Here is a 24,999-nt window from a genome sequence, read left to right as displayed (position 1 = left end):
GATGGAAGAGAGGTAACAAGTGGTTGGAGAAAATAATCCACGAATGCTGCAATTTTCTCTGTTAGAGACCCAATGGCTGCCACAATGGGCCGTCCCGGGGGTACATCTGTGTATATTTTGAGGATTTTGGGAAGAGTATATAAAACTGGAGTGACAGGAAAGTCTACTACCATGAAAGAATGTTCCTGTTTTGTAATTTCTCCACTTTCTAGGAGGGAATCCAACTTCCCTCTGATACGCTGTTTGAATTCCTGTGTAGGATTACGATTTAATTTATGATAGAAGGTAGTATTGTTCAATTGTCTCTGAATTTCCCCATCATATGCTGCCCGGTCCACGATGACAATAGCTCCACCCTTATCTGCGCTCTGGATCACCACTGATTTGTCGTCTTTTATAGAGTTCAGTTCCATCCTCTGATCCTTAGTCAAGTTGTTTGCCACCTTATATTCCCTCTTTTTACTCAACAGGAGGGAAACATCTTTCTCCAGTAATCTGCAGTATGTGTCTATGGATGCATTTCTTTTTTGTGGGTCGGAATAAAGGTGTTTTTACCTCTAAAGGGAGTCCTTGGACCAGCAGGAAGCCTGGAGCTTAGTTCACTCTCCCATTCTGCCACCACAGGTAAGTCACCTGGGTCCCTTCAGTCACAGTAACAGCAGAGTTAACAACGCTAAGGAGCAGTTTATGGTGTGCGGACACAACGTTCTTTTACATGTTAATGATTTACGAGTGTGGGTTGGTATTTGTGTCAAAGCACTACAGCTCTGAGCGTGATATTCCACAAACCAGTGACATTCACACAGTCTAGGAAAGCCTGCTCTTGAAGCTTCGAAGATGTTGCGCTACCTGTCCTTTTTATCAACACAGACATGGACGCTGCTCCTACTGTTCCTGGGACTGTTGTTGTTGTAAGTTGAACTAAGATTAAGTCCACAGAACATTATTGATCATAGAAATGCAACCCTAAAAGCTATCCAAGATTAGAAAAGACTGGGAACTGTTTGACTTTTTTTTTGTCATAGGTATGGATACTGGCCTTATGGAATCTTCAAGAAATTAGGGGTCCCTGGTCCAAAGCCAGTGCTTTTTTTCGGAAATATGCTCAACTACGGAAAGGTTGGTCTGTGTTATGTATTGAGCCTAAATGTCACCTCTCCGTTAAGTTGCAGACCTACTGTTAAGTCAAAAGGAGATTTTACAGAATCAAAACTCAACTCAAAAGACTGGCATTTTCTTTTTAATTTCTAGTGTGTGTGAAAAAAAAAAAAATATATATATAGGGCTCCGTAGGCATTGACCGGCTAAAATGCACATTTGTTCACCAGTGTTCTCTTACTTTAGGGACTCCACCATTTTGACATGGAATGTTTCAAGAAGTATGGGAAGATGTGGGGGTAAGAAACTCATTAATTATACACAACACACATCCAGTCTCAAAAGTTTTGTAAGAATGTAAAAGTATTTTGAGTTTTTTTCACCTAACAACAATCTAGATCACAAAACGAATGTGCAAAATAAACAGCAGGCATTAATTTGAAGACTGAACCAACTTGAAATGATTGGCCAGTGGAAGAGTTGTTGAGCACAGTTACACCTGCTCTTGTTGTTATCACATTGCCGGTCACATGGCCTTAGGAAATGTAAAGTTCAGGGATGTTCATCTTAAGTTCACTCTGACAACGTTACAAGTAGACTAGACTAGACTTCAGTAAAACCAACCATGGTTGTCATGACAATGTGGACCTGCCGTTACAGTCAGCTTTCATTTGAAATGTGCATTAGATTAGTACGGAGTGAGCCAACGCCTTTATGGGGACCTCCCTAGGAAGATCATGATCCTGCAGAACTGCTGTTAGTTACAGTAATGAAATTGGCATTATTTTAGCTGGTCAGCATGGCAAGAAAAGAGAGTGAAATTGACACATTAAAGGAAGGTTATGGTCAGGTCACCTTATAATTATGATTTTGTTATGATTTTACATTTTTAACATGTAATAGCCCAAAGTAAATCATGATAGTTGACAGATGCAGTATGTGATTGTAATCTACGCATTGCTGTGCACAGTAAAATACTTGCTTCATAGATTTTCTAAACTTTGTAAATCATTTTTTGTAAACTAGGGGTAGGAATAAAGTCAAATATAGCCGCAAGCGGCAATGGCGGGCCCGAGCACCTCCGGTCCGCAACCCGGGACATTTCGGAATCCCACAAAGCACTGACGCGGTGCATTTGTGAAATGTACATATTTGATGCGTGTGCTATTTGTTGTTGCATGTTATTTTCTGGCACATTTTCTTGCTTGGCCAGGTGGGGGCGCTATGCCAGGCAGGGCTATTGGGTGGCTGGATGTCATCATAATCATAATATTTATTAACCTGAGAAGTTTCAGACCATTCATTCAAAGCATAGAACATTTCTGACACACTTCCTGCTTGTCCAGATGGTGGCGCTATGCTAGGCATGGGAATTACACATGTTAATATCATCAGAATATTAATATCCAATGTTTTATAAAGTTTGAGATCAAACAGTTAAGGCAATGCCCATTTCTGGCACATTTCTCGCTTGGCCAGGTGGTGGCGCTATGCCAGGCAGGCCCATTAGGTGTCTGGATATCATCATAATCATATATCTATTAACCTGTTAAGTTTCAGACCATTCATTCAAAGCATAGAACATTTCTGGCACATTTCATGCTTGGCCAGATGGTGGCGCTATGCTAGCCATCTGAATGACATATGTGCACATCATCACAATAATGATTTCCAATATTGTATACCTACTAGGTTTCAAATAAATCAGTTAAGGCATTGCCCATTCTGACACATTTCCTGTTTGGCCAGGTGGTGGTGCTATGCCAGGCAGGCCAATCGCGTTTCTGATTATTCTCATAATCATAATATCTATGAACCTGAGAAGTTTCAGACTGTTCATTCAATGCACGTTGACTTTATGACACATTTCCTGTTTATGTGCAAGATATTAAAATCATAAAATATTACAACATATCAAAAATCCCTTCACAATTTAACATCAGTGTCATCTTGCCATCATATTTGCCAAATTTCACATGAATCTGACAAACCGTCTAGGAGGAGTACGTTCAAATCTATCATGTGACATCAGTGTTCTTGTCATTCCTTTTGTTGCCAGTGGGTGGCGCTATGCCAAATATGGATTATGGGCTTGTGAATATTGTCATTATCATGGTATTCAATAACCTGTGAAATTTAAAACATTTCAAGCCATGCATGGTGAATTAAGACACATTTATTGTTTATGTGGAAGGGTATTAAAATTCATAGTTTCACCATTTCGTCAAATTACAACATATCAAAAAAAGCTTCACACAATTTAGAATCAGAAGCATATTGGCATCATGTATACCGACTTTCACATGAATCGGATCAACCGTCTAGGAGGAGTATGTCCACAACGCACAAAATCTCAATTACCTCACTTCCTGTGGGCGTGGCTAATGGCATGTTAATACAAAAGTTGTTTGTTTTTGGGAGTTTATATACCCACCAAATTTGGTGTGTGTATCTAAAACTATATGCCAACCACAAGTCACAGTGACATAAGGGGGCGCTATGGAGTTCCTGGGCAACGCCCAGTGCCAAGCTTTTATCCCTGTCTATTCACTGTACCACTTGATGTGTGTGCCAAATTTCCTGCGTTTTCACCAATGGGAAGCACCTCTTTTGGCATCATGATTCATCACATATTTCATCACATATTAGTCTGCACAAAATCCCGAATACATCACTTCCTGTTGGGCGTGGGTAATGCATTGTAAAAAGTTGTTCATCTCGGGGATATACAGACACCTACCAAATTTGGTGTGTGTAGCTGAAAGTATATGCCCACCACGGGATCAGTCACCTAAGGGGGCGCTAGCGAGTCCCTGGGCCACGCCCGGGGTCAAGCTCAAGTACCTAACTGTGACACCTGATGTGTGTGCCAAATTTCAAGAGTTTTCGACCATGTTAACCACCTCAAAAACAGGAAAGCAAAAAAGTATAATAATAATAATAGTGAAAAATAATAATAATAATAATAATCCTTACAAAAACAATAGGGCCTTGCGCCCTTCGGTGCTCGGGCCCTAATAAGTAATAATAATAAAAACAAAAGTGTGATGGAATGGAATTGAACAATAAGTGTCATGTATTGTAGGTGTATATAATTTATAAAAATAAAGTTTGTTTTGTGCTGTCTCTAGAATTTTTGAGGGTCGGCAGCCTATTCTTTGCATCATGGACACAGAGTTGATCAAAACTGTCCTGGTCAAGGAGTGCTACTCATATTTCACCAACAGACGGGTACAGCTGAAAACACATCTCATATGCAGAAAATATGCACTTAATAAACTTAACAAATAAGTTAACAAAAGACAGTGATGCAAGTATTGAATAAAGTGGGTCTAAATCTGAGTTTGCTTTGTTACAGAATGTCGGCCTCAATGGAGAGCTGTATGACGCTGTAGGCATAGCCGAGAATGAACATTGGAGAAGGATCCGTAGTGTACTGTCTCCATCTTTCACCAGTGGCCGTCTGAAGGAGGTGTGTATCTCCTTATCAGACACACACACACACACACACATACATACATACACAATTATGAGTATTACTGAGTTTTCATGCATTAATGTAACTGATATGTTGTTAAAGGTGCCATGTGTAAGAATTGAGGTAAAAATATCCAAAAAATGAGCTACACGCATCAAAAGAATGAGAAGAAATAAGGGTGATTATGTCATTAAAAAAATGACAAGGTATAGTGCTGCAGATATATCAACCTGAATTAGCATGCTAAATTACTAGCCACAGCCCGACAGGTGTCATAATACCAGTTTCGGCCATGGGAGGCAGTATGCGGGCAACATAACCGCCAGCCAAACTGCAAGACACGTTTCCCGGTTGTTACTCTAGGGTAGACCATCTTACTTTCTGGAGGTATACTGCCCCCATTTTTTATGGAATGTGGAGGATGAATTGATTTTTTGGAGGACATTACACATGGCACCTTTAAAGTACCAGAGTTGTGCAAAATTCAGAATTTAATTGAATTTCAATTGAGGTCAAAAACAGGATCTAGAATTGCAATTCGAATTTGAATTAAAGGAAGTAAAATTGAAATTCAATTAAATTCAAAGAAATTCATATAATAATAATAATAAGTGTGGTTTTTAACAATGAAGCTTTACAGTATGTGCCAGATATGACTGCATTACGTATTCTAAAAATATTAGTTTGAACTACTTGTATACCAATTAGCCTACATATCCAAAGTAACCTTCCTGACACTACAAGTATGAGATTCTACATTATTTCTGTTGTGGGACTATGTGGAATTTCTTTGAATTGCCATGAATTTAATTCCAATTCAAATTCAACTTCCTGTGGGGCGGAGCCAGAGTTGGAATTTCACGGTGGCCACGACGGCCACGGCCAGCGTTGCCCTTTGCGCTGGCCGTGATGCCCCTTTGAAAATCAGAGGTTCACACAGGCCACTGTGGCCTTGGTGCCCCCTTCTTTCTTTAGAAATATTCTGCTTTGCATCCCACTAATAGCAATTTTTATTTAGCCTATGGCCTGTCAAAATAATCTTAGCATTTACAGCGCATTTAGTCTTGCAGTGCAGAAAGTGACAGCGCACAGCAAGAAAGAAAGTGCGTCCAAATTCACCCATTCTTCTCTGTTGAACTACTCGCGAAGTAGCTATACTCATCACACATACATTACATGTATCACATCACACGGAATAGCTTTTTCTGAGTTTTTAAACAATGTTAGCCGCTAGTTGCTGTGGTATACAGTTCACGAGAAAAGTAACTTTAATTAACCCATTTAAGGTTAATTTTCCCCAGACATGCAAATATGCAAATCTTGTGTTATTAGCAACCCTTTGAAGTAATCAATAATATTTTTTTTTTTAAAAATGTAGAAAAGTAGATGAAAAAGTGAGTTTATATGTGTATACTCAATAAAAGCTTTTTTGTTAAAATAAAGGTATTCTGACAGGACTTTTCAAACTGAACTGATATGAACACTGAGACCAATGGCAATAATAAATATGAAAAATCGCGTGCAATGTGAAGTCCCCTTGAGTGTGTATGTCTGTGTGTGTGTGTTTGTGTCTGTGTGAGTCTGAGTGTGTATATCAGTGTGTGTGAGTGTATATCTGTGTGTGTATTTGTGTGTGTGTGAGTGTGTATATCTGTGTGTGTGAGTGTGTATGTCTGTGTGTGTGTGTGTGTGTGAGTGTGTATATCTGTGCATGTGAGTGTATATCAGTGTGTGTGTGTATGTGTGTATTTGTGTGTGTATGTATGTATTTGTGTGTGTGTGTGTGTGTGTGTGTATGTGTGAGTGTGTATGTATGTGTATCTGTGTGTGTGAGTGTGTATATTTGTGTGAGTGTGTGTGTATGTCTGTGTGTGTGAATATGTGTATGTGTGTGTATGTCTGTGAGTGTGTGTGTGAATATGTGTATGTATGTATTTGTGTGTGTTAGAGATGTGCGGATGGGCTATTATTTCAACCGTAACCGCATAGCAAAACTTATCATCCAGCCGCCCCGACGTTTTTTGACCAATTTTCAAAACTGCACCCGCCCGCCATTCGCTGGTTGTTTTAATGTATATGGGTGGTTCAACCGCCACCCGCCCGAATTTAATTAAAATATTATATTTCTTCACGTCATCCACCCGATCCACGGTTTAACCGCGGAGTCCGCGGCTGTAACCGCGAACCTCTAGTGTGTGTATGTGTGAGTGTGTATGTCTGTGTGTATCTGTTTGTGTGAGTGTGTATATTTGTGAGTGTGTATGTGAGTGTGTGTGTGTGTATGTCTGTGTGTGTGAATATGTGTGTGTGTGTGTGTGTGTGTGTGCATGTGTGTGAGAATATGTGTGTGTGTGTATGTCTGTGAGCAGGGGCGCCTGCAGGAATTAATGCTATGGTACGCACACCCATCATCCCCCCCACCCACCGCAAAAAAAAAAAAATCACTCGTGAACAATATACCGTTTTAGGTCCGTGCATTGGTCAGTCAGCAAAAAAGTAGCCTACATAGCATAACAACATCCACAACATATACAATAATACAACGACAACGTCTACAATGACCTATTCTTTTGGACAACTTGATACAGCCCTATACAGGCTAAAGTTACCTTTAGTTTTGTTCTAGCGTAACGTGACGTCTGGCTTTAGTGCAGTCTAACGTTCTGACAAGCACACCAATTGCCTACCTTGTTCTTGTCCATCTGGAATAACTCCTAGCTTTGCTGCCTCCATCCTTTCTGTTTTCGTTGTTTAAAACTTGTGATATCCATGATGAGTATTGAGTTAGTGAATTAGCTCAACATTGTGTGCTGATAACCATATATAGATAGCCGAGTAAAAGAAAACAAGTAGCCTATTGCGTGCCTGCGTGCGTATTCTCTCTCCTGCTCAAACAAAATGTGTGCACGTTAATTTTGATAACGTGTTCACTAACTTTACGTAATAGAAAATGGTAAATGGCCTGATGGCATGCAGCTAATGGGATACTGTGCATAGTTGGGAAGGTATGGTAGGTCAATTTGGTGTGAATACACACACACAAGGGAAATTTTCTCTCGCTGTTGAGTAGCCTGATGGTACGCACAGTGCGTACGGACGTACACCTGCAGGCGTGCCTGTCTGTGAGTGTCTGTGTGTGTGAATATGTCTATGTGTGTGTGTGTATATATCTGTGTGAGTATGTATGTGTGTGTGTATCTGTGTGTGTATGTCTCTGTATGTGTGTATGTATGAGTATGTGTATGTGTGTGTATTTGTAGGTGTAGAAGTATGTGTGCATCTAGATACATTCTATCCCACCGGTCACTATTGTGACTGTTAACATGTTCTCATTCTGCAAACACACCAAAGACATTTGAATAATTATTTAATGACTAGATGTACCGCATAGCGGTACAAAATATGACCGCCGCTCAGTCCTGTACATCCGTTCTGCGAAAAGAAATCACACTTCAATTTGTCTCCATATTTTACTCCATCCCCCACTCTTGAAACTTTTGTGTAGGCCTATGCTTGTTTGGCATGCCTGAGTGTGTGTGTGCGGCTGCACAGAAAGTAGCCTACTGGTGCTGAAAAGGTGAATAGATTGTAGAATAGCCAAAGAAGATGTAGCATTGTTATAAAACCTTTAAAATCTCTAAACAATCACATTTATTGTGAATGGGCTGAATGTTCATCGACCTGCTGATTGGATGCTCATGTCTTGGCAGAGGAGGACACGGATGAACATCAACAAAAACAACAAATCCATACAAATGTGGATGAAGATGAGGAAGAGGATGATGATGATTATTAAATGATGATTGAAAGTTCTTATTCACATTCTACACTACTGCTGTACAATACAAACCATTCCTTACATTTCTCATTTGATACATTCCTTTTGTGTGATAGTACCATGTGTTGCATCCTGTTCACAGTAACATTAGTTATTTTTGATGCTATTCACTTCATACTTTCATTCATAGCCATTTTCAAGTCAAGGTCAAACACTTTAAAAATATGGTTTATGTGAAATTGATGTTCATAATCCCATATGAAATGGTAATGCCTGAAAGTGTCTGAATGCCGGCCAGGAGGCTAGTATTTTCGGATAGGCTACAGTGAATAGCTTTGGACATAGCAGCTGTTGTACTCTAGCTAGAAAGGTCACCTTGGACTTAAATTGAAGCTCATGAACTTGGGTAGTTTTCTATTTACATTTGGGACTATGCATATCATAACAGAGTTGAAAATGATCAAATTTGAAGACAACTTGTCAGGCGGAAAAGCATTTTTTGGGCTTTTTGGGTATGTTGAACATGATATTTGACAGAAAAAAAATGACCAAGCCCTGAACCATTTTTCAGGTTGGTTCCCCTATGTGACAGGGTGACCCATGTACATTTACAGGGTTCTAGGACCATTTTTGCAGTTGCAGTACCTTAATATTTTCAGCTATATAATTTCGCCTGCAGATTTTTCTTAAAAGACATTTTTTTGGGCCCTGAGACCAAACGGGGCCGAGTTGGGAGTTGTCCCTATCAACTCGTTATGGCCCAGGGTATAGGCTAACAGGAAATCATAGTGAAAAAAACATAGCAAAAAACATCCTGAGGGGTATACGTGGCTCCCGGCCTAAGATATCCACGCTCTGGCTATTCTAAATGCAAAAATGCATCAGGGAGTTATGACAAAACTGTAACTAACAAACTAGATCCTAATAGAAAGCTGTTAGCTTCCCTAAGCTACAGGTAGGCTTATAAGGTACAGTAGGCCTATTTACAACATAAATTGTCAATAGGCTATGCTGGCGACACAAATAAAATCTCCTTTGGAAACCAATGGCTCACGCCTTACAGTATCAAGCGGACTTAAACTGCCATATCGTGGCGAAAAGTTGTAATAAAATTCACGCAGCTCCATGAGTCAAGGAAAGCGCGAATGAAGTAGCCACTTCTAAATGGGACCCACTACACAGTAGCTTAAGGTGTGTTGCTAAAGCAGCCATAATGAAATGGTGTCATTGTTTGGATACTTCACACACACATGCTTTTTAATTTCACAGACTACAACTACCAAGCTTGAATCAAAGCACATCGATTCCCCTCTCACACCCTGCACGCACTTAAAACAAAATAAACAGGCGACAAATGACAGTCGAAAGATACAATTACAGTGCTGCTATCAATTTGCTTGGTATAACCGCATTTATAGTTTTCTACAAATGCAATCAATCAAATTGGCCTCCATCACTCAACCAACGCTAACGGTAACATTACCTAGGTCCTTATTGACATTGTAGCGATCTCACCCTGACAAGATTCACCTTTGGCCAAGACGGCCATTTATTGGAACAGGAAGACTCATATGTACACAGACAACTACATAGGGCAACACAGGGGTAGTCTCAGCCGCACATGTAACACACAATAAGGGTTTACTACACACATCAACACGAGGATAAACACATGAGGTACAACCAAAGAGACTAACACGCTAACAAATACACAACATGCTAAACGTAACTACAACTATTATAACCGACATTACACATTCTAGCATTCACTCGCACTGCATTCTGGGAGACACTCATTCAACGCTAAACATGTACATCCACCGACGCTACAATATTATAAGATTAACGTACCTGCAGTAAAAACCAAGCATGTCCGATAAACATCCTCAAATTTATTTCGGCTTCAAGAAGAAATGGGAATTACATTTCATGTGAACATCGTCCTATCCTTATTAGACGTTCTCTGCGGTAAACTACAGGTCCTTGTAGGAAGCGTCTATTGTTTTTCCAACCTACTTTTAACTTCCAACAAAATTACGTCTCACTGCAACGATGCGCCATCTAGTGGACAAACAGCTACTTATCGCCAATACTGGAAATGCAGCCATGATGATGAATATTTATTTTGGCTTTCTTTTAATCCTACTGAATTTGTAATTATGTATCGGCCGTTCTAATACCGATAGTATGTGGGTGCCTGTGTGTGTGTGCATGTGTATATGTGTGCACCGCCATCTACAGACCAATGAGTGTACAGTCACTAAATGTACACATAACCTAATTTTTTTTAGACCCCCCCCCCCCCCCCCCCCCCCATAGATGAAATTCTACGAAACTTGGCATACCCCCAGAGAATGCCAGGTCAATCATACACATAAAATTTGGTGCAGTTCTGAACATCTTAACTGAAGATAGGGGCGATTAAAGCAGAATTTGACACTGCACACATTTCATTGAAACACTCTATTGTTTCAATATTTACTGAAAGAGTATTGGGATATTCCCCAGTTACAGTTTTAGAGGCTTATAAGTACATTTTGACCGATGGGGTGAAATGGGTTAAATCATATTATTCTATACAGTTCTGCGCCCATCTCTCTTCCCATTCATCTCGGTGGAATACTTCACAAACTCTTCCTTAAACACACGATAAACCATATATCAGAATAAAAAAACAGCAGACCTTTCCAAACACAAAGGTGTAAAGCATTCCTTGTACAGTTAACCGTTCCAGAGTAATCTGGTTTTGAATTTGCAACAAATTTCTACATGCATGCATGTCTCCAACTTTGGCCTTTATGTTTCTCATTGTGTTTAAATTGTTCAGGCCAAATACAAAACAAATATTAAAATCAGAGGATATACAGCTGACTAAGAGTTTGTCAAAGTAGCCTTAATGATCCACAATGATCACATGCAGGCTATTTGAGTTTCTTAAAGCTGAGTTTTTTGGTTGCACTGAAATTTTCTCAAAATAGTTTTGAAATCATAGAGCACAGTAACTGAGAAGCATTTAATATGACCAGCACTACATATAGAATAATGTATTATCTTGTACAATGAACAGTGGTACATTTTTTTCTGATGGTGAATAAATACAAACATGCATACATATACAGGATCAGACAACAACATGTCTTCTCTGTTTTTCCTGCATCAGATGTTTGGGATCATGAAGACCCACTCACACAACCTGGTGAACAGCATGAAGAAGGATGCAGACCTGGGCAGGCCATCTGACACTAAAGAGTGAGCGCTTCTGTGAACTATCAGGGTGGAAAACAGAGTCCCAGAATACAAAACAAAATCTTCCAGATTATTATCAGCCTAAGGTTCTGTTGGAAGCCCTTACATTATTTATGAAATACCATAAATAATATACCATTATGTACTCTGACCAGTCCATTTCATATCTAAGTATATGGCCTACTGGTTAGGGTGTCGGGCTTGTAACCGAAGGGTTGCCGGTTCGATCCCCAACCCAGTAGGAAAAATGTGGGCGGGGGAAGTGGTTGAGCACTGCTCTCCCATGCCCACATCCACGGCTGAAGTGCCCTTGAGCAAGGCACCTAACCCCTCACTGCTCCCCGAGTGTCGCTGTAGCAGGCAGTTCACTGCTTCGGGTTAGTGTGTGCTTCACTGTGTGTACACTGTGTGTTGTGTGTGTTTCACTAATTCACGGATTGGGATAAATGCAGAGACCAAATTTCCCTCACGGGATCAAGGAGTATATATACTTATACTTATACCACCACCACTGCATAATCTTATCTATCCATATACTATATACAGTAGCTCTAAGGGAGAAGGACTGGTGAGACAGAAAGAGACATGCAAAAAAGGATGGAATAATAAACACATAGAGAAAAACAAATCTGGAGAAAAGAGAAGAGTATGAGAGCAAAGCCTCTTCTGTTTCCAGGTACTTTGGCGCGTACAGCATGGACGTGGTGACCAGCACTGCTTTCAGCGTGGACATCGACTCCCTCAACAACCCCAAAGACCCCTTTGTCACCAACATCAAGAAAATGTTGAAGTTTGACGTGTTAAACCCACTCCTCCTGATTATTGGTAATGTATAGCCACACAAATACAGTATAGTGTCAGTAGCATGTAGATCAGGGGTCTCAAACTCCCGGCATGCGGGCCACTTCCGGCCCGGGTCCGGCTCAATTCCAGCATGTGACTTGATGTCAAAATAATAATGTTATTTTGGCCCTTGAGGGTATTTTTTAATTGCAACAAATAATAGCACTGATTAAAACAGATGATAGATCCAAGTACAGTGACATATCTTTTGCACTTTCCACCTAGTTGGTAGACATCCAGAGCTTCGATTCAAGCCCAAATTCGCTGCACAAAGTTTTCATGAAGTAGCCTAGGCTACTTGTATTACACGCGAGAAACACAAAGAAGACAAGAATTTGTTTGTATGACTCGGAAGCAATGCAGGCCAAAGTTTTGTGCAGGCCACAAATTGAAGCAGAAATACACCAAATGTTGAAAGAAAAGTTCACGTGTGACAAAGTCTTGGGTCTGTTATTCACCTATTCTGAAGGAGAATATCTGCCTTTTGGAGATTATGATCGATCGTCTATTGACAGTGATAGTCACGGTGCGTCTGTGAATGGAGGTGCGTCTATGTGTGTATGCCACAGTGTCCACTAAGCACACCATGCTTATTTCGACCCTCTGCCTAACAAAGCTGAAGGTGCCAGTGGTAATTGTGATGATAGTGTCCATAATAGACGTGGTACAGACAGCAGGGGTAGTAAAAAATAGGGCTCTGAAGAGCTACAAAGTCACGCGCAATTGATACTGATTTGACCAGGCTACTTTATTGTATAGTAGCATAGGGTTTTTGGTTATAGTAATAGTTTACTATTGTTGGTTTACATTTGACTGTTTTCCTGTTAATTTGTTATGTGGGTGAAATTACAAAAAAAGGAAGTAAAACTGCTCAAATATGTTCAACATCCAGTTACTGAAAGGTGCATAATTTGAGGTGGTTGCCATCCAGTGGCGTCATAATATACAAATTAGATGGGTTAATTTACCCCTTCATAAACTTTTGTTCATATTCATACTCAAAGATTTTTACATTTACAGTAGGACTTTATCTCTGACCACTTTCAAGCCATGTTTTTTTGTTAGTGCTTCAGGACTTTTAAGGTGTAGCCTACCAACCAATTTGGTTCATGTAGACTTCATTTTACCTCGTCTCTGTCTCTCTGCTTCAAACTACCTTCAGGTTTCTTCCCTTTCATGACACCCATCTTAGAGAAAATGAATTTTTCTTTGTTCCCTGTGTCTGTGACGGACTACTTCTTTGCTGCACTGCAGACCATTAAGTCTCAGAGGGAAGCCAACTCTCACCAGGTCAGTAAAGAATGGAACCTGGAACTCTGGAAGGTAAAGAATGGAACCTGGAAGGTAAAGTTCATCCTTGGACCTGCATATCTTCTTATGTTTGCAGAATCGAGTGGACTTCTTACAACTGATGATGGACTCCCAGGCTCCTCAGAAAGAAAATGGAGCCGGAGATGGCGCTCACAAAGGTATATGTCAGCACACAGAACCAAATAAATACTCATATTCTTTGGAGTTGTTTGGCTGTTGAAATGTCAATGTTTCTTCTCCAGTATCACTAATCCTACCTTAAAGGGTACAGGAATGCCTATAGAGTGAAGGGAAAGTGACAACTATCCAAGTTGTAAATATAAACTCAAAACATAGCTTACAGGAAAACGGGCAATTTTTCACATAGATAATGTTTCTAGAAGTCACGAATACTGTTGGTACCATAGTACGGAGCCCCTAAGGGGACATGAGCAAAAAAAAATCTAAAGTTTAGTTTCATGTGCTCATGTGAAACTTTCATATGCTCACCTGAAACTTTCATGTGCGCACGTGAAACTTTCATGTGCGCACATGAAACTTTCATGTGAGCACATGAAAGTTTTGTGTGTGCACGCAAAACCTTTTCACATGAAATTTCAAATATATCACATAACTGCTATCGTAGTATCACTTAACGTATACCCCTGAGTCAAGGCTTTGTGAAGCCTCGATATGTCTACATAGCCTAGATATGTCTAACGTGCTTCGTAGTATATCCCACAGGTTGGCCCAGGTTGTTTTAGTTGCCGTTTTTGGAGCCAGAGATTACGTTTTTTTACAGTGTATTCAGGACACAGGCAGCTAGCGGATGGTGAGGTGATGTGACAAAAAATGTTTTAGCCTAAAAAAATTGTGTGACATCGCTTCAAGCACCTTTTATGTTGCATAGTTCTCCTTTAAGTTAAACCAAACATGTTCCAGCTTCAGATCCAGCTTGCATTTGCTATCCATACGTTTACATACCAAGACACATGCGTCTTTTTTATTTTGTATTATTGTTCGCTTTTTTATTATTGTTTTATTGTAGTAGCTACTTCTCATTTACTTCTGTCAAAAACACGCAAGATCTGTGTTGTAGGGACTTAATTTCAAGATGGCGACTCAAGGTATTGTCTGTATATAGTCCTTTTTAATATACTATCTACATTTACAAAGTTGTCAATGCCTCGTTTTATTTGTTAGGACCTTCATTATACTACCAAAGCGTCAGGCTACTTTGAGCCTCGTAAATAGTTTTTAATTAGTAATCTTTTTCCCATGAGAAATGCCTATCGCCACCAGTGTTAGCATTTTGGAAGCATCGGCTAAAAACAGGCTAGTTTAGAATGCATCAGATTAGCGTTTTATTGCTACCCAACAAACGTTCGAACTCGTTATCATGCTAAGCATGTCCAAAATCCATTTTACACCAGATTTCCCCTTTATCTTCCCCTTTTTTTTACAGCATCCTGCCTGTCAATTCATGATTGTTGTCACTGTCTAATAAATAAAGTAAATAAATAAAAAGGCTGTCAGTCTTTTACTATCTTATTGAATAAAACTCTTCTCACTACAATCTGCTGTATGTCTTTCATCTAGGACTGAGTGATCACGAGATTCTGTCTCAAGCGTTGGTCTTTATCTTTGCCGGCTACGAGACTAGCAGTTCTACTATGAATTTCCTGTTCTACAATTTGGCCACAAACCCAGATACCCTGAAGAAGCTCCACGATGAGATTGATGAAGTCTTCCCAGACAAGGTCACCTTTCTGTTTATTATAGATATTACATTTCTCGATCAACAAAAAGAGATATTTTGAAGTTTTTCATAGTAATGGAATCATTGTCAATGTGAATGGTATCACACAGGCCAGTAATAATGGTTAGCTACTGATTTGAGGCAGTGAAGGCCATTTCAAAATATTTCAGTGGTAAAATAATTTTGAATTAAGTGAAAACATAGTAGGCCTAATGGGGGTTTCTTTGCGAGTTCAGTAATTGTGTGTGTGTGTGTGTCTGTGTGTGTGTGTTTACTCATTGTTATTGTTTGTTTGTGTGTTCTTTGTGTATTGCGTGTGTGTGTATGTGTGTGTGTGTGGAATATGACAAACGTTTTGGTCGGATTGTGAGAACTTCTCCCTTCTCTGTCCAGGCTGAAGTCCAGTATGAAGCCCTGATGCAGATGGAGTATCTGGACAGTGTGATAAACGAGACGCTGCGTTTGTACCCACCTGTTCCTCGAATTGATAGAGCCTGCAAGAAGACTGTGGACGTCGGTGGTGTCATCATCCCTAAGGATGCCGTTGTCATGGTGCCCACCTACACTCTTCACAGAGACCCGGAAATCTGGACCGACCCTGAGACCTTCAAACCAGAGAGGTACATGAGAGATGATAGACACAGAGAAAGAGAGATCAATTATTGAATTGAGTTGTACTGAGGATCTTTTCACAAAAGGAAAATGTTTTTCCAATATTTGTTTTGCCTTAACGTGTATTTTGCCACTGTCTCATGTCTCTCCCTCATGCAGGTTCAGTAAGGAGAACAAGGAGAGCATAGACCCGTACACCTACATGCCGTTCGGACTCGGCCCCAGGAACTGCATCGGGATGCGCTTCGCTCTCATCAGCATGAAGTTGGCCATCGTGGAGCTGCTGCAGAGATTCACCATCAGCACCTGTGCCGAGACCGAGGTGAGAGAGAGACACAAGTGATAAACACCTATCTTCTTATCCAGGTATAGACAGACTAAGTCAGACATGTGGACTCGAGTCATGATTTTAATGACTTCAGACTTGACATGATAAAATTCGGCATGACTTACGACTCGACTTGGACTTGAATACTATTCACTCGAGACTTGACTCGGACTTTGCCTCTTTGACTTGTGACGACTTGACATGTCTCGAGTCAAAAACTAAATTTCCTGATCGTGGATCAGTCACCCCAGAGATGCTTTCCCTCCGCGACTAAAAAAAAAAAAAAAAAATAGCGGAGACAAGCGGCCAGTCTAGAGCACAGTTCAGTGCTGTCGCTACCCCCCACATGCGTTACGCACTGTGTGTAGGGCACCAAGAGACAGAGAAACGACCAACATTTAGCCAATAACTAGTAGCTTTACTGCAAACTGATTTGCACTCTTGTTAGAGAACGTTTACAATGTCAAAATGCACCAACAGCATGTTACATAAAGATGATACTTTTCGAGTCCTCTCCATTAAGATCCAACTTGAACTTATGCTAGCCTACTGCATTTAATTGAGAACCCCATCTAAGCACGCACGAGAGGGAGAGAAAACGAGTGGCAGGTTCCAGCTGGCTTGTCATTGTTGATGATGATTGATATTTTCTTTTAAATATAAGAAACGTATAAAAGGAAATCATGAAAGCAACAAATACGAGATTAGGGGAAATTGCGGATTTATCCGGTTCTCACTACTGTTATAAACTATGAGATCCAGGTCACTATGACATAGGCTGCACTCACTGTGATTTGGAAAGTGGACAAGAATATGAAGAGTTGTCTTTGCCTTTGTGTAATGGAAATGGTGAGTCTTGAAGTAGGCCTATTCAATAATTTGTTTACATGAAGCACATTGATATGCCGATTGAAACACATTCCACTCAGCTAGCTAGGTGGCTACTGGCTACCAGGCTCATAATTCACATTTAATTGCAAACAGAAAATGTCAAGCAAGCATCATGTCAAACATGCATCTATTTCCAAAGGAATGAAAGCTGTTTGTGCCAACTTAATATCATGCTTATCATTGTTAATATTGTGCTATACATGTGGCACAAACAATGTTTGAGTTTGTGGACTAGCCATAGGCTATATTTGAATGGAGCTGGTAAAAAAAAGATCATTATGAGAATGTGTGGACAGTGGCACACAATGGGCTTAAAGTGACAGTGCACCATTTACAAATGAGATAAACAGCATCAAATGTGTAGTATTTCTTAAGAAATGCATACTTTAAAACAAAATGACTGTCATTATTATCTTTTAAATAATATACAAGTGTTGACCTTGGCTTCCCTTATGAGTCGCCACTGGCAGACAGCCTAATAAATTGTTTGCAGGCAAATCTGTGGCCTAGCGCAGTGAAATGCCATCAGTCAAATTATTACTCATACTTACAGTGGGCTCTGCAATTTGGAAAAACAATATATATATTTGTCATGTAGCTATCCGTTTTGTACAGATTACTCAGGTATGCACATGTGTATATTGTATGCGCATGCATATATCGTAAAAGATTTCAAGACATTCAAATTCTGTGGATTAGATGGAAGTGTTAAAATTATGATCGATAGTCTAATAATGCCATTATTAAGTGAAGAGTACCTGATGACTTGTTCAGGACTTGAAAAAGATTGGGACTTGGACTTGGACTCGACTTGGCTTTGATGAGACTTGGACTTGGACTCGACTTGCCCTTCTCTCTATTTACTTGGGACTTGACTTGGACTTGAGTGCTAAGACTTGGGACTTACTTGTGACTTGCCAAACAGTGACTTGGTCCCACCTCTGCTATAAGTTATTTAACAAAATCCAAGACCAAGAACAAACAGAGACTATGTATCTGGACTAGGGGTGTCGATTTCGATTTTATATTGAAATCGATCGAAATTACATCTCAATCACGAACTTCGAACTCAAAAGTAGAATCAACGATGCAGCCACACCCCAATGTCACGTTCAGCATGTATGCCAAGACGCACAAACGCACACGCACGTGCTGAACTGCTATGTCAACACTCCTCTAATTTTAGGCTGCAGCCAGTAAATAATAATAATATACACATCAACCTAATAATAATATACACATCAACCTACCGAAATCGAAGGCCCTCTTGCTACTCTGAAATCACCGGTGAAGTATTTTGTCATTCATTCACATCAATTAACACTAACTTAGCCTACTCAACTTAGCAAGTGAAAAGATTATCTAGTTACAGTCCAAAATTACTTATTAAAGGAATTATCCGAAGTAAAATGCACTTTAGATCAATTTACGGGTGATTGGGAGTACATACGTTGAGTTGACATCAAAATCATGTCATTCGGATGTGTTTTGAGAAAGTTTGATTTTACCGTTTTTAGTCAAAACTCGTTAGCCTGGAAGTGACCCGGGCATGTCATTTCGCCACTACAAAATGCTATTTTTATCCCTCTTCTACAGTTCCAAACAACAGTGCATTTTACTCCGGATAATTCCTTTAAGGCTTAAAATGCACATTGACATATTCCATGAACACTAATCTTAGGTCTCTTCGGAGTTTGCTGAAACAATGAAATTATCATTCTGTGTGTTTCATTGTCTCTGTTTAATGTTTGTTCTGTTTACATTACAACTTTGTGGTTGGAACGGTTTCAAAATAAAAAGCGGTTTCAAAATAAAAGTCCCCTGAAACAGAAAAGGAAAAGGCCCCCCAAAAAAGTAAATAACATATAAGGAATGAATAAATAGTAATATTAAAAATCGAAAATGAAATCGAATCGTGACTTTAAAATCAAAAATGAAATCGAATCGAGGATTTGGAGAATCGTGACACCCTTAATCTGGACACATAGAGGCCAAAAATATTGAGAATTCTACCGGGAATATTAATGAAGACGAAGGAGTGGACACTGCCACTGTCCACATCCATGCAGAGACCAAATTTCTTGTATACGGAAGTATACTTGGCCTAGAAACCTGATTTACATTTACAGATGATTAACCATAAACATGTAATCAGCGGTGCCTAGTTATTCATGTCAACTGAGCTTGCTTCGGTTGGTTTTACAACAAAAAGCCTGTTGCTAGAGAAGCTAGATGTTAAGTAGGGCTTTGACTCCGAACTTCGTTATTCGAATATAATTTGATTATTTAAAAAATCTTGGTAGTGTATAGGTCTAATTGAGTGCCTGTCACTTTAAGACGTTCGTGAGGGAACCCTTGCAATTGTAACACAGTTACAAGGCTGCTGATGTGTGGATGCAATTCATAACGTTTCTTCATACTTCTCCTTGGGACAAGCACTTTTGAATTTGGGAAAACACTTTGCCATTTACATTGGGATTTTGCAAACATTCAGTGTCAGAGAGTCAATAAAATGAGCCCTTCAACGAAATTGACAAGCAGCTGTAAGTAGGCTAAGCATGCTAAATTCGACATCCAAACAGTATTCTAACGTTAGCTTTGAGATACTGCTTGATTGCATAACTTATTAGTTTAGTTTCCTCAATGTAGCCTAATATGCGCCGGTGTTCCAGTTTAGATGGTGAGCAGGTTAACTTGTGATATTTACATGAAATCCGTGAATATTCAACAACACCCTGCCTACTTGTTAACAGCACTTTGCTCTGCCTCCGCCTCTCGAGATTCACATTTTCACAAGCCCACAGTGAAACAGAATATGAAGAAAGATCTTGCCGAAAACACGCGGAAATCACCAGTTCATGTATAGCCTATAATGCATGTCTGCTTAAGCATTATCTACACAATCACAGATCATACATCGTGATTATAATGCGCAAAAATAATGATCACGTGTGGGCCTCGAACTGCTCACTAAAATAGCAAGCTAGCAGTAGTAGGCCAGCCCGCTAAGCAGTTGCACCACTGGTCATTTTGTATCTCTACAATAGCATGGTATTCCTATTAAATGAATGTGTAGGCCTATGTTGTCTTGTGACAGCTTATTTATCAATCGATCAAGATATTCATTATAGCAAACACATCTAGGCTACTTGAATGTTTTGCAACAGTGAACGAGCAGTAGGCTAAACTATTTTCTAATTTAGGCTATGTGGGAATCTGAAGCAGCAACATCTGTCATCAAACTCTCTCATAGCTAGGCCTACATAAACGTTTTGTAATCCATAAATATGCTACCATGATGACTATTTTGTGTCGTCAAATTAGAACCAACAAATTAAATAATAGAAGTCTAACTCGGAGAAAATACATTGTATATGTTCACTTCAAATCACTAGACCGCTCACTGCATAACTTCACCGAGACTAAGATAACACTAAGTTATGATAACTTTTGCACGCTGACGTGTTTTATATTATCACCAGTTAACTTGCTCACCATCTAAACTGGAACACCGGGATTAGTGTGTTCTTCACCTCACTGTGTGTTCACTGTGTGCTAAGTGTTTTTCACTAATTCACAGATTGGGATAAATGCAGAGACCAAATTTCCCTCACGGGATCAAGAGTATACTTATTGGGGCGGTGGTAGTGTAGCCGTTAAGGAACTGGGCTAGCGTGCAGTTGCTTGAAAGTTGTCGGAGAAAAATATAATATACACCGTTGTGCCCTTGAGCAAGGCACTTAACCCCAAGTTGCTCCGGGGACAATGTAATCCCTTGTAATATAGTTGACATATGTAAGTCGCTTTGGCAAAAAATGCATCAGCCAAATGTAATGTAATGTAATATGTTGTGATAAGACCTTAGCAGAGTTAACTTCAATGCAGCAGTTTTGAGCAAATTTGCGCAGCATGGTCACGATGCTAAGCGGATTTAATAGTAATTAAGCCCGATGTCTTCTATGTGCTTCTATGTGGCAACTAGGGCTGTAACGATACACCAACCTTACGATTAGGTTTGTATTACGATTTTTGACCCACGGTTCTATACAAATCTCAATTTTATTTATTTTTTTTTTTTTTTGGGGATAGATATTTTATTAAATAACATTTTAATAGCCTCCCTTAGATTAGAACACCAGTGGATTACAATATAATATATCTATTATTTTATATCCTGATATAAAAATATTTTTCTGAATGACTGATAATTATGACAGCACACTTTATGCCTAATAGCCTAGGCCTACTATTTTTTATTACAACTCCACCTCTTTAATTCAGCTGTCTGGTTGAAGCCTGGAAATATTGTTAACAAAGTAGCATAGTTGGCTAGCTTAGCCTATCATAGTCTACTGATTGGACTGTTCAGTTTCCCCATGTGTGTTTAAGTTTCAAGGTAATACTTGTTATCCTTGGGACAGGCCCTTTTGGGAAACGTTGGTATTGAGATGATCAGTCAACTTCAATGCAAGAGTTTTAAACAAATATGTGCAGCATGCTAATGATGCTAAGCGGATTTAATAGTAATTTAGCTAGTCGTTTATGCGTCCTTGCTTTCACGATTGTGAATGTTTTATCAGAGAATGTGTCGCGCGTGTTCATTGAGCAGGAGAGGGAGGGAGCGTGAGACAGAGCGGGGCAAGGAGAGGGGGTTACTTTCTATACTGATTGGTAAAGTTGCACACATAGTCTACAATGAAAGCAAGGAGAGGTATGACATTATTATTAATTTTAATACCGATAAGTAAAGCGGGAGTTGTGGGTTGCTTTTGCGGCTGCGTAAGCTGCAAAGCACTGCGTGAAACACTAGAAAGGGTGTGTCGCGATTCTGCCTTTTCACACCGCGACACAGTAACGTGGATATGAATGTCGCGATTTCGGTTTCGAATCGTATATCGTTACAGCCCTAGTGGCAACAACAATCCTTCAACAATCGGGAATTGTTGGCCGGTTTTGATTTTGTAGCGCCCCGCCACAGATTAGTCAAAGCTCATATTCACGGCGGGTCCTAAGCTATTCTGGGCCGGGGAAAAACATCATGCACCGGGCACCCCTCATCAGTGAGTTTGGTTCAGGGGCTGCCACCTTTGTTCCCCCTGAGCAAGAATCTTAACCCAGCTGCTTTAGGGGGACTGTCTCTGTAGCTGTTCATTGCAAAGCCCCAATCAGACATAGAAGAGACTAGCAACGAGAGACCATGGAATGCTAATGTAATTCAGCTAAATGAATTGGAGCCAAAGTAACAGCAACAGAAAACGTCACACAACAACGTTAAAACAATTTCAACTTGTGAGTCTGTAAAATCGCTGGCATTGTGTAGACATGTAGCTTAAGTCATTTAGCATCATTCAAATAACAAATACATTATTTATCCCATCTTCCCCTTTAGATTCCAGTGGAGTTGGAGTGTCAGTTTACAATGGCTCCCAAGAGACCCATCAAGCTGCAGCTGTCTCCTCGGTCAGCTGGAGCACAGCTGACTCGAGGCTGAGCGCCCACATGCACTGGACCAGGGGTGCCAATCATGCAGCATATGATCCACACATACAGAAAACATTGATGCAATTTGTTTTTGTTGTTTACTGCACTTTGTATAGTAACTTTGATAAGCAACGCTTACTCATGACATTATTTTTGAAAGCATCTGCACATCAATTACATTTTTCAACAGCAGCTAAAACTTTTGCATGCCACCATATATGGGTTTATTGCATGCTAAAGCGCATTATGAGATTGATGGTTCTAAGCTGAGCTCAAGCTTACCTGCAGTGTACCTGAGCGACGAGTACAAACGAACAGGTATGATAAGGGATCAGATTCCAAAATTCAGTTGCTTCCAGAAGCAGCAACTGGAATCCATGCATTTCCACAGAATTATTTTTGGAATCTGATCCCTTATCATACCTGTTCGTTCATACTCGTCGCTCGACTTATCGTGACTAAATTCAAGATGGCGTCGAACGGTAAAGTTCCTTAAGGTACTGTCTGTATAAATAGTCTTAAATAAATAAACTACCAGTGCTTTTTCAAAGTTCTCAATGTCTCGTTTTAAATGTCAAGGCCCTCGGAAGTCTACCAATGAAGTATGGAGCTACTTCGAGCCTCGTAAATGGTGTAAAACAGTGATTTATTTGCATGGCTAGGCCGATGGCCGAGGCACCGCAACGAAAAACTGTTGGTATCATTGGCTAACTAGTGCCAGATTTCTGAGTGCAGGGCACAAGCCGAGGTAAGCTATGAGACATACGTTCACACTCAGTATCATGTTTCAACACACTTTAGGTCAAAATCACACCGCAATTCTCCTTTAATGTGTGCAATTTTAACAAACAGTATACAAACTATACAACACTGAAGTGCAAAAGAAAGTGCAAAACAACATTTTCAAAATGTGCAAAGGTGATCACAGTCACTGCTTATGGCAGAGCTGACAGGCATCCTCCTTGGTTTTAAAAAGAACAATTCAAGGGCCCTTTGATAATTGCACTCTTTAACAAGTGCGGACCATTTATGCTTTCATGCAGGCTGTCAGACTGTTGCCCTGCAGCCTGTTCTGCAAGTCTGTCTTTATCTATACAGGTAGAGTGAATGAATTTCAGATTATTTTATACTTTTGTGTAAGATTTACAATTTTGTACAAAATTGTCCGCCATCTTGAATTTTGGCACTGAAAATGAAGATCACCAGGTGCAAAAATCTATATGAACCGTTCCTAAAATTAGACGATTCCCTTCACTAGTAGCGCCTGTGACAGTAATACGCTTTTTTAGACAGGCAGCTTTTCTGTATGAAATGTATTTTGTTTTAGACGTTGTTATTGTAAGTTAGCTTACAAGTGATTATTTGGCCGGGACTTTCGTCCAGCTGTCTTCTGAAGCAAGTTAGTCAGGGATATGTCTTCTTTCGTCTGGTAGCAGATATTGGTTTCAGATAAGATGTTGAGATGTCATCCGGAGTGTAATGTTTTTAATCCTCAATATCGGTAAAGTGCAGCTATAATTACAGTGCATGAAAATGCACTGTACTGTTCTTCCTAGGCTTCTTCTTCTTCTAACGCAATTAATGCAGCTTCAACCGCTTAAAGGTGCCATGTGTAAGAATTGAGGTAAAAATATCCAAAAAATGAGCTACACGCATCAAAAGAATGAGAAGAAATAAGGGTGATTATGTCATTAAAATAAAATGACAAGGTATAGTGCTGCAGATATATCAACCTGAATTAGCATGCTAAATTACTAGCCACAGCCCGACAGGTGTCATAATACCAGTTTCGGCCATGGGAGGCAGTATGCGGGCAACATAACCGCCAGCCAAACTGCAAGACACGTTTCCCGGTTGTTACTCTAGGGTAGACCATCTTACTTTCTGGAGGTATACTGCCCCCATTTTTTATGGAATGTGGAGTATGAATTGATTTTTTGGCAGACATTACACATGGCACCTTTAACGTAGAAACTTCATTCAAACTTTGTCACGTAGATCTTACTTAGGACACCCGGGCAATGTATTTTTCATCTTTGTAACTTTTATAATTTTTAAACTATTAATTAAAAACTACTCAAAATGTCCCCATAGACTTAACATTGGCTGATGACATCACAATAGAGCAATTAGAATCCTATGGCAGGTGTTCCAGCCACCTGGATCAACTGCCAGTCTCAGGCTTTAAGCATACA

General features: G+C 39.9%; 1 protein-coding gene across 1 annotated transcript; it reads left to right on the top strand.

Annotated features, from left to right (window-relative positions):
• The first annotated feature begins 763 nt into the window (after positions 1–763).
• Positions 764–23,213, top strand: LOC121718302 (cytochrome P450 3A30-like). The gene is made up of 13 exons (XM_042103278.1): positions 764–911; positions 1,026–1,119; positions 1,345–1,397; positions 4,230–4,329; positions 4,457–4,570; positions 11,515–11,603; positions 12,277–12,425; positions 13,606–13,733; positions 13,831–13,912; positions 15,333–15,493; positions 15,886–16,112; positions 16,264–16,426; positions 22,713–23,213. Exons 1-13 carry the CDS (start codon positions 838–840, stop codon positions 22,812–22,814), a joined length of 1,536 nt encoding a protein of 511 aa, XP_041959212.1. The 5' UTR covers positions 764–837; the 3' UTR covers positions 22,815–23,213.
• Positions 23,214–24,999: the final 1,786 nt, after the last annotated feature.

This window comes from Alosa sapidissima, chromosome 9 (assembly GCF_018492685.1).
Source record: "Alosa sapidissima isolate fAloSap1 chromosome 9, fAloSap1.pri, whole genome shotgun sequence".
Lineage (NCBI taxonomy): Eukaryota > Metazoa > Chordata > Actinopteri > Clupeiformes > Clupeidae > Alosa > Alosa sapidissima.
The sequence above is the reverse complement of the archived record's forward strand: the minus strand, read 5'-3'. Positions and strand labels throughout refer to the sequence as shown.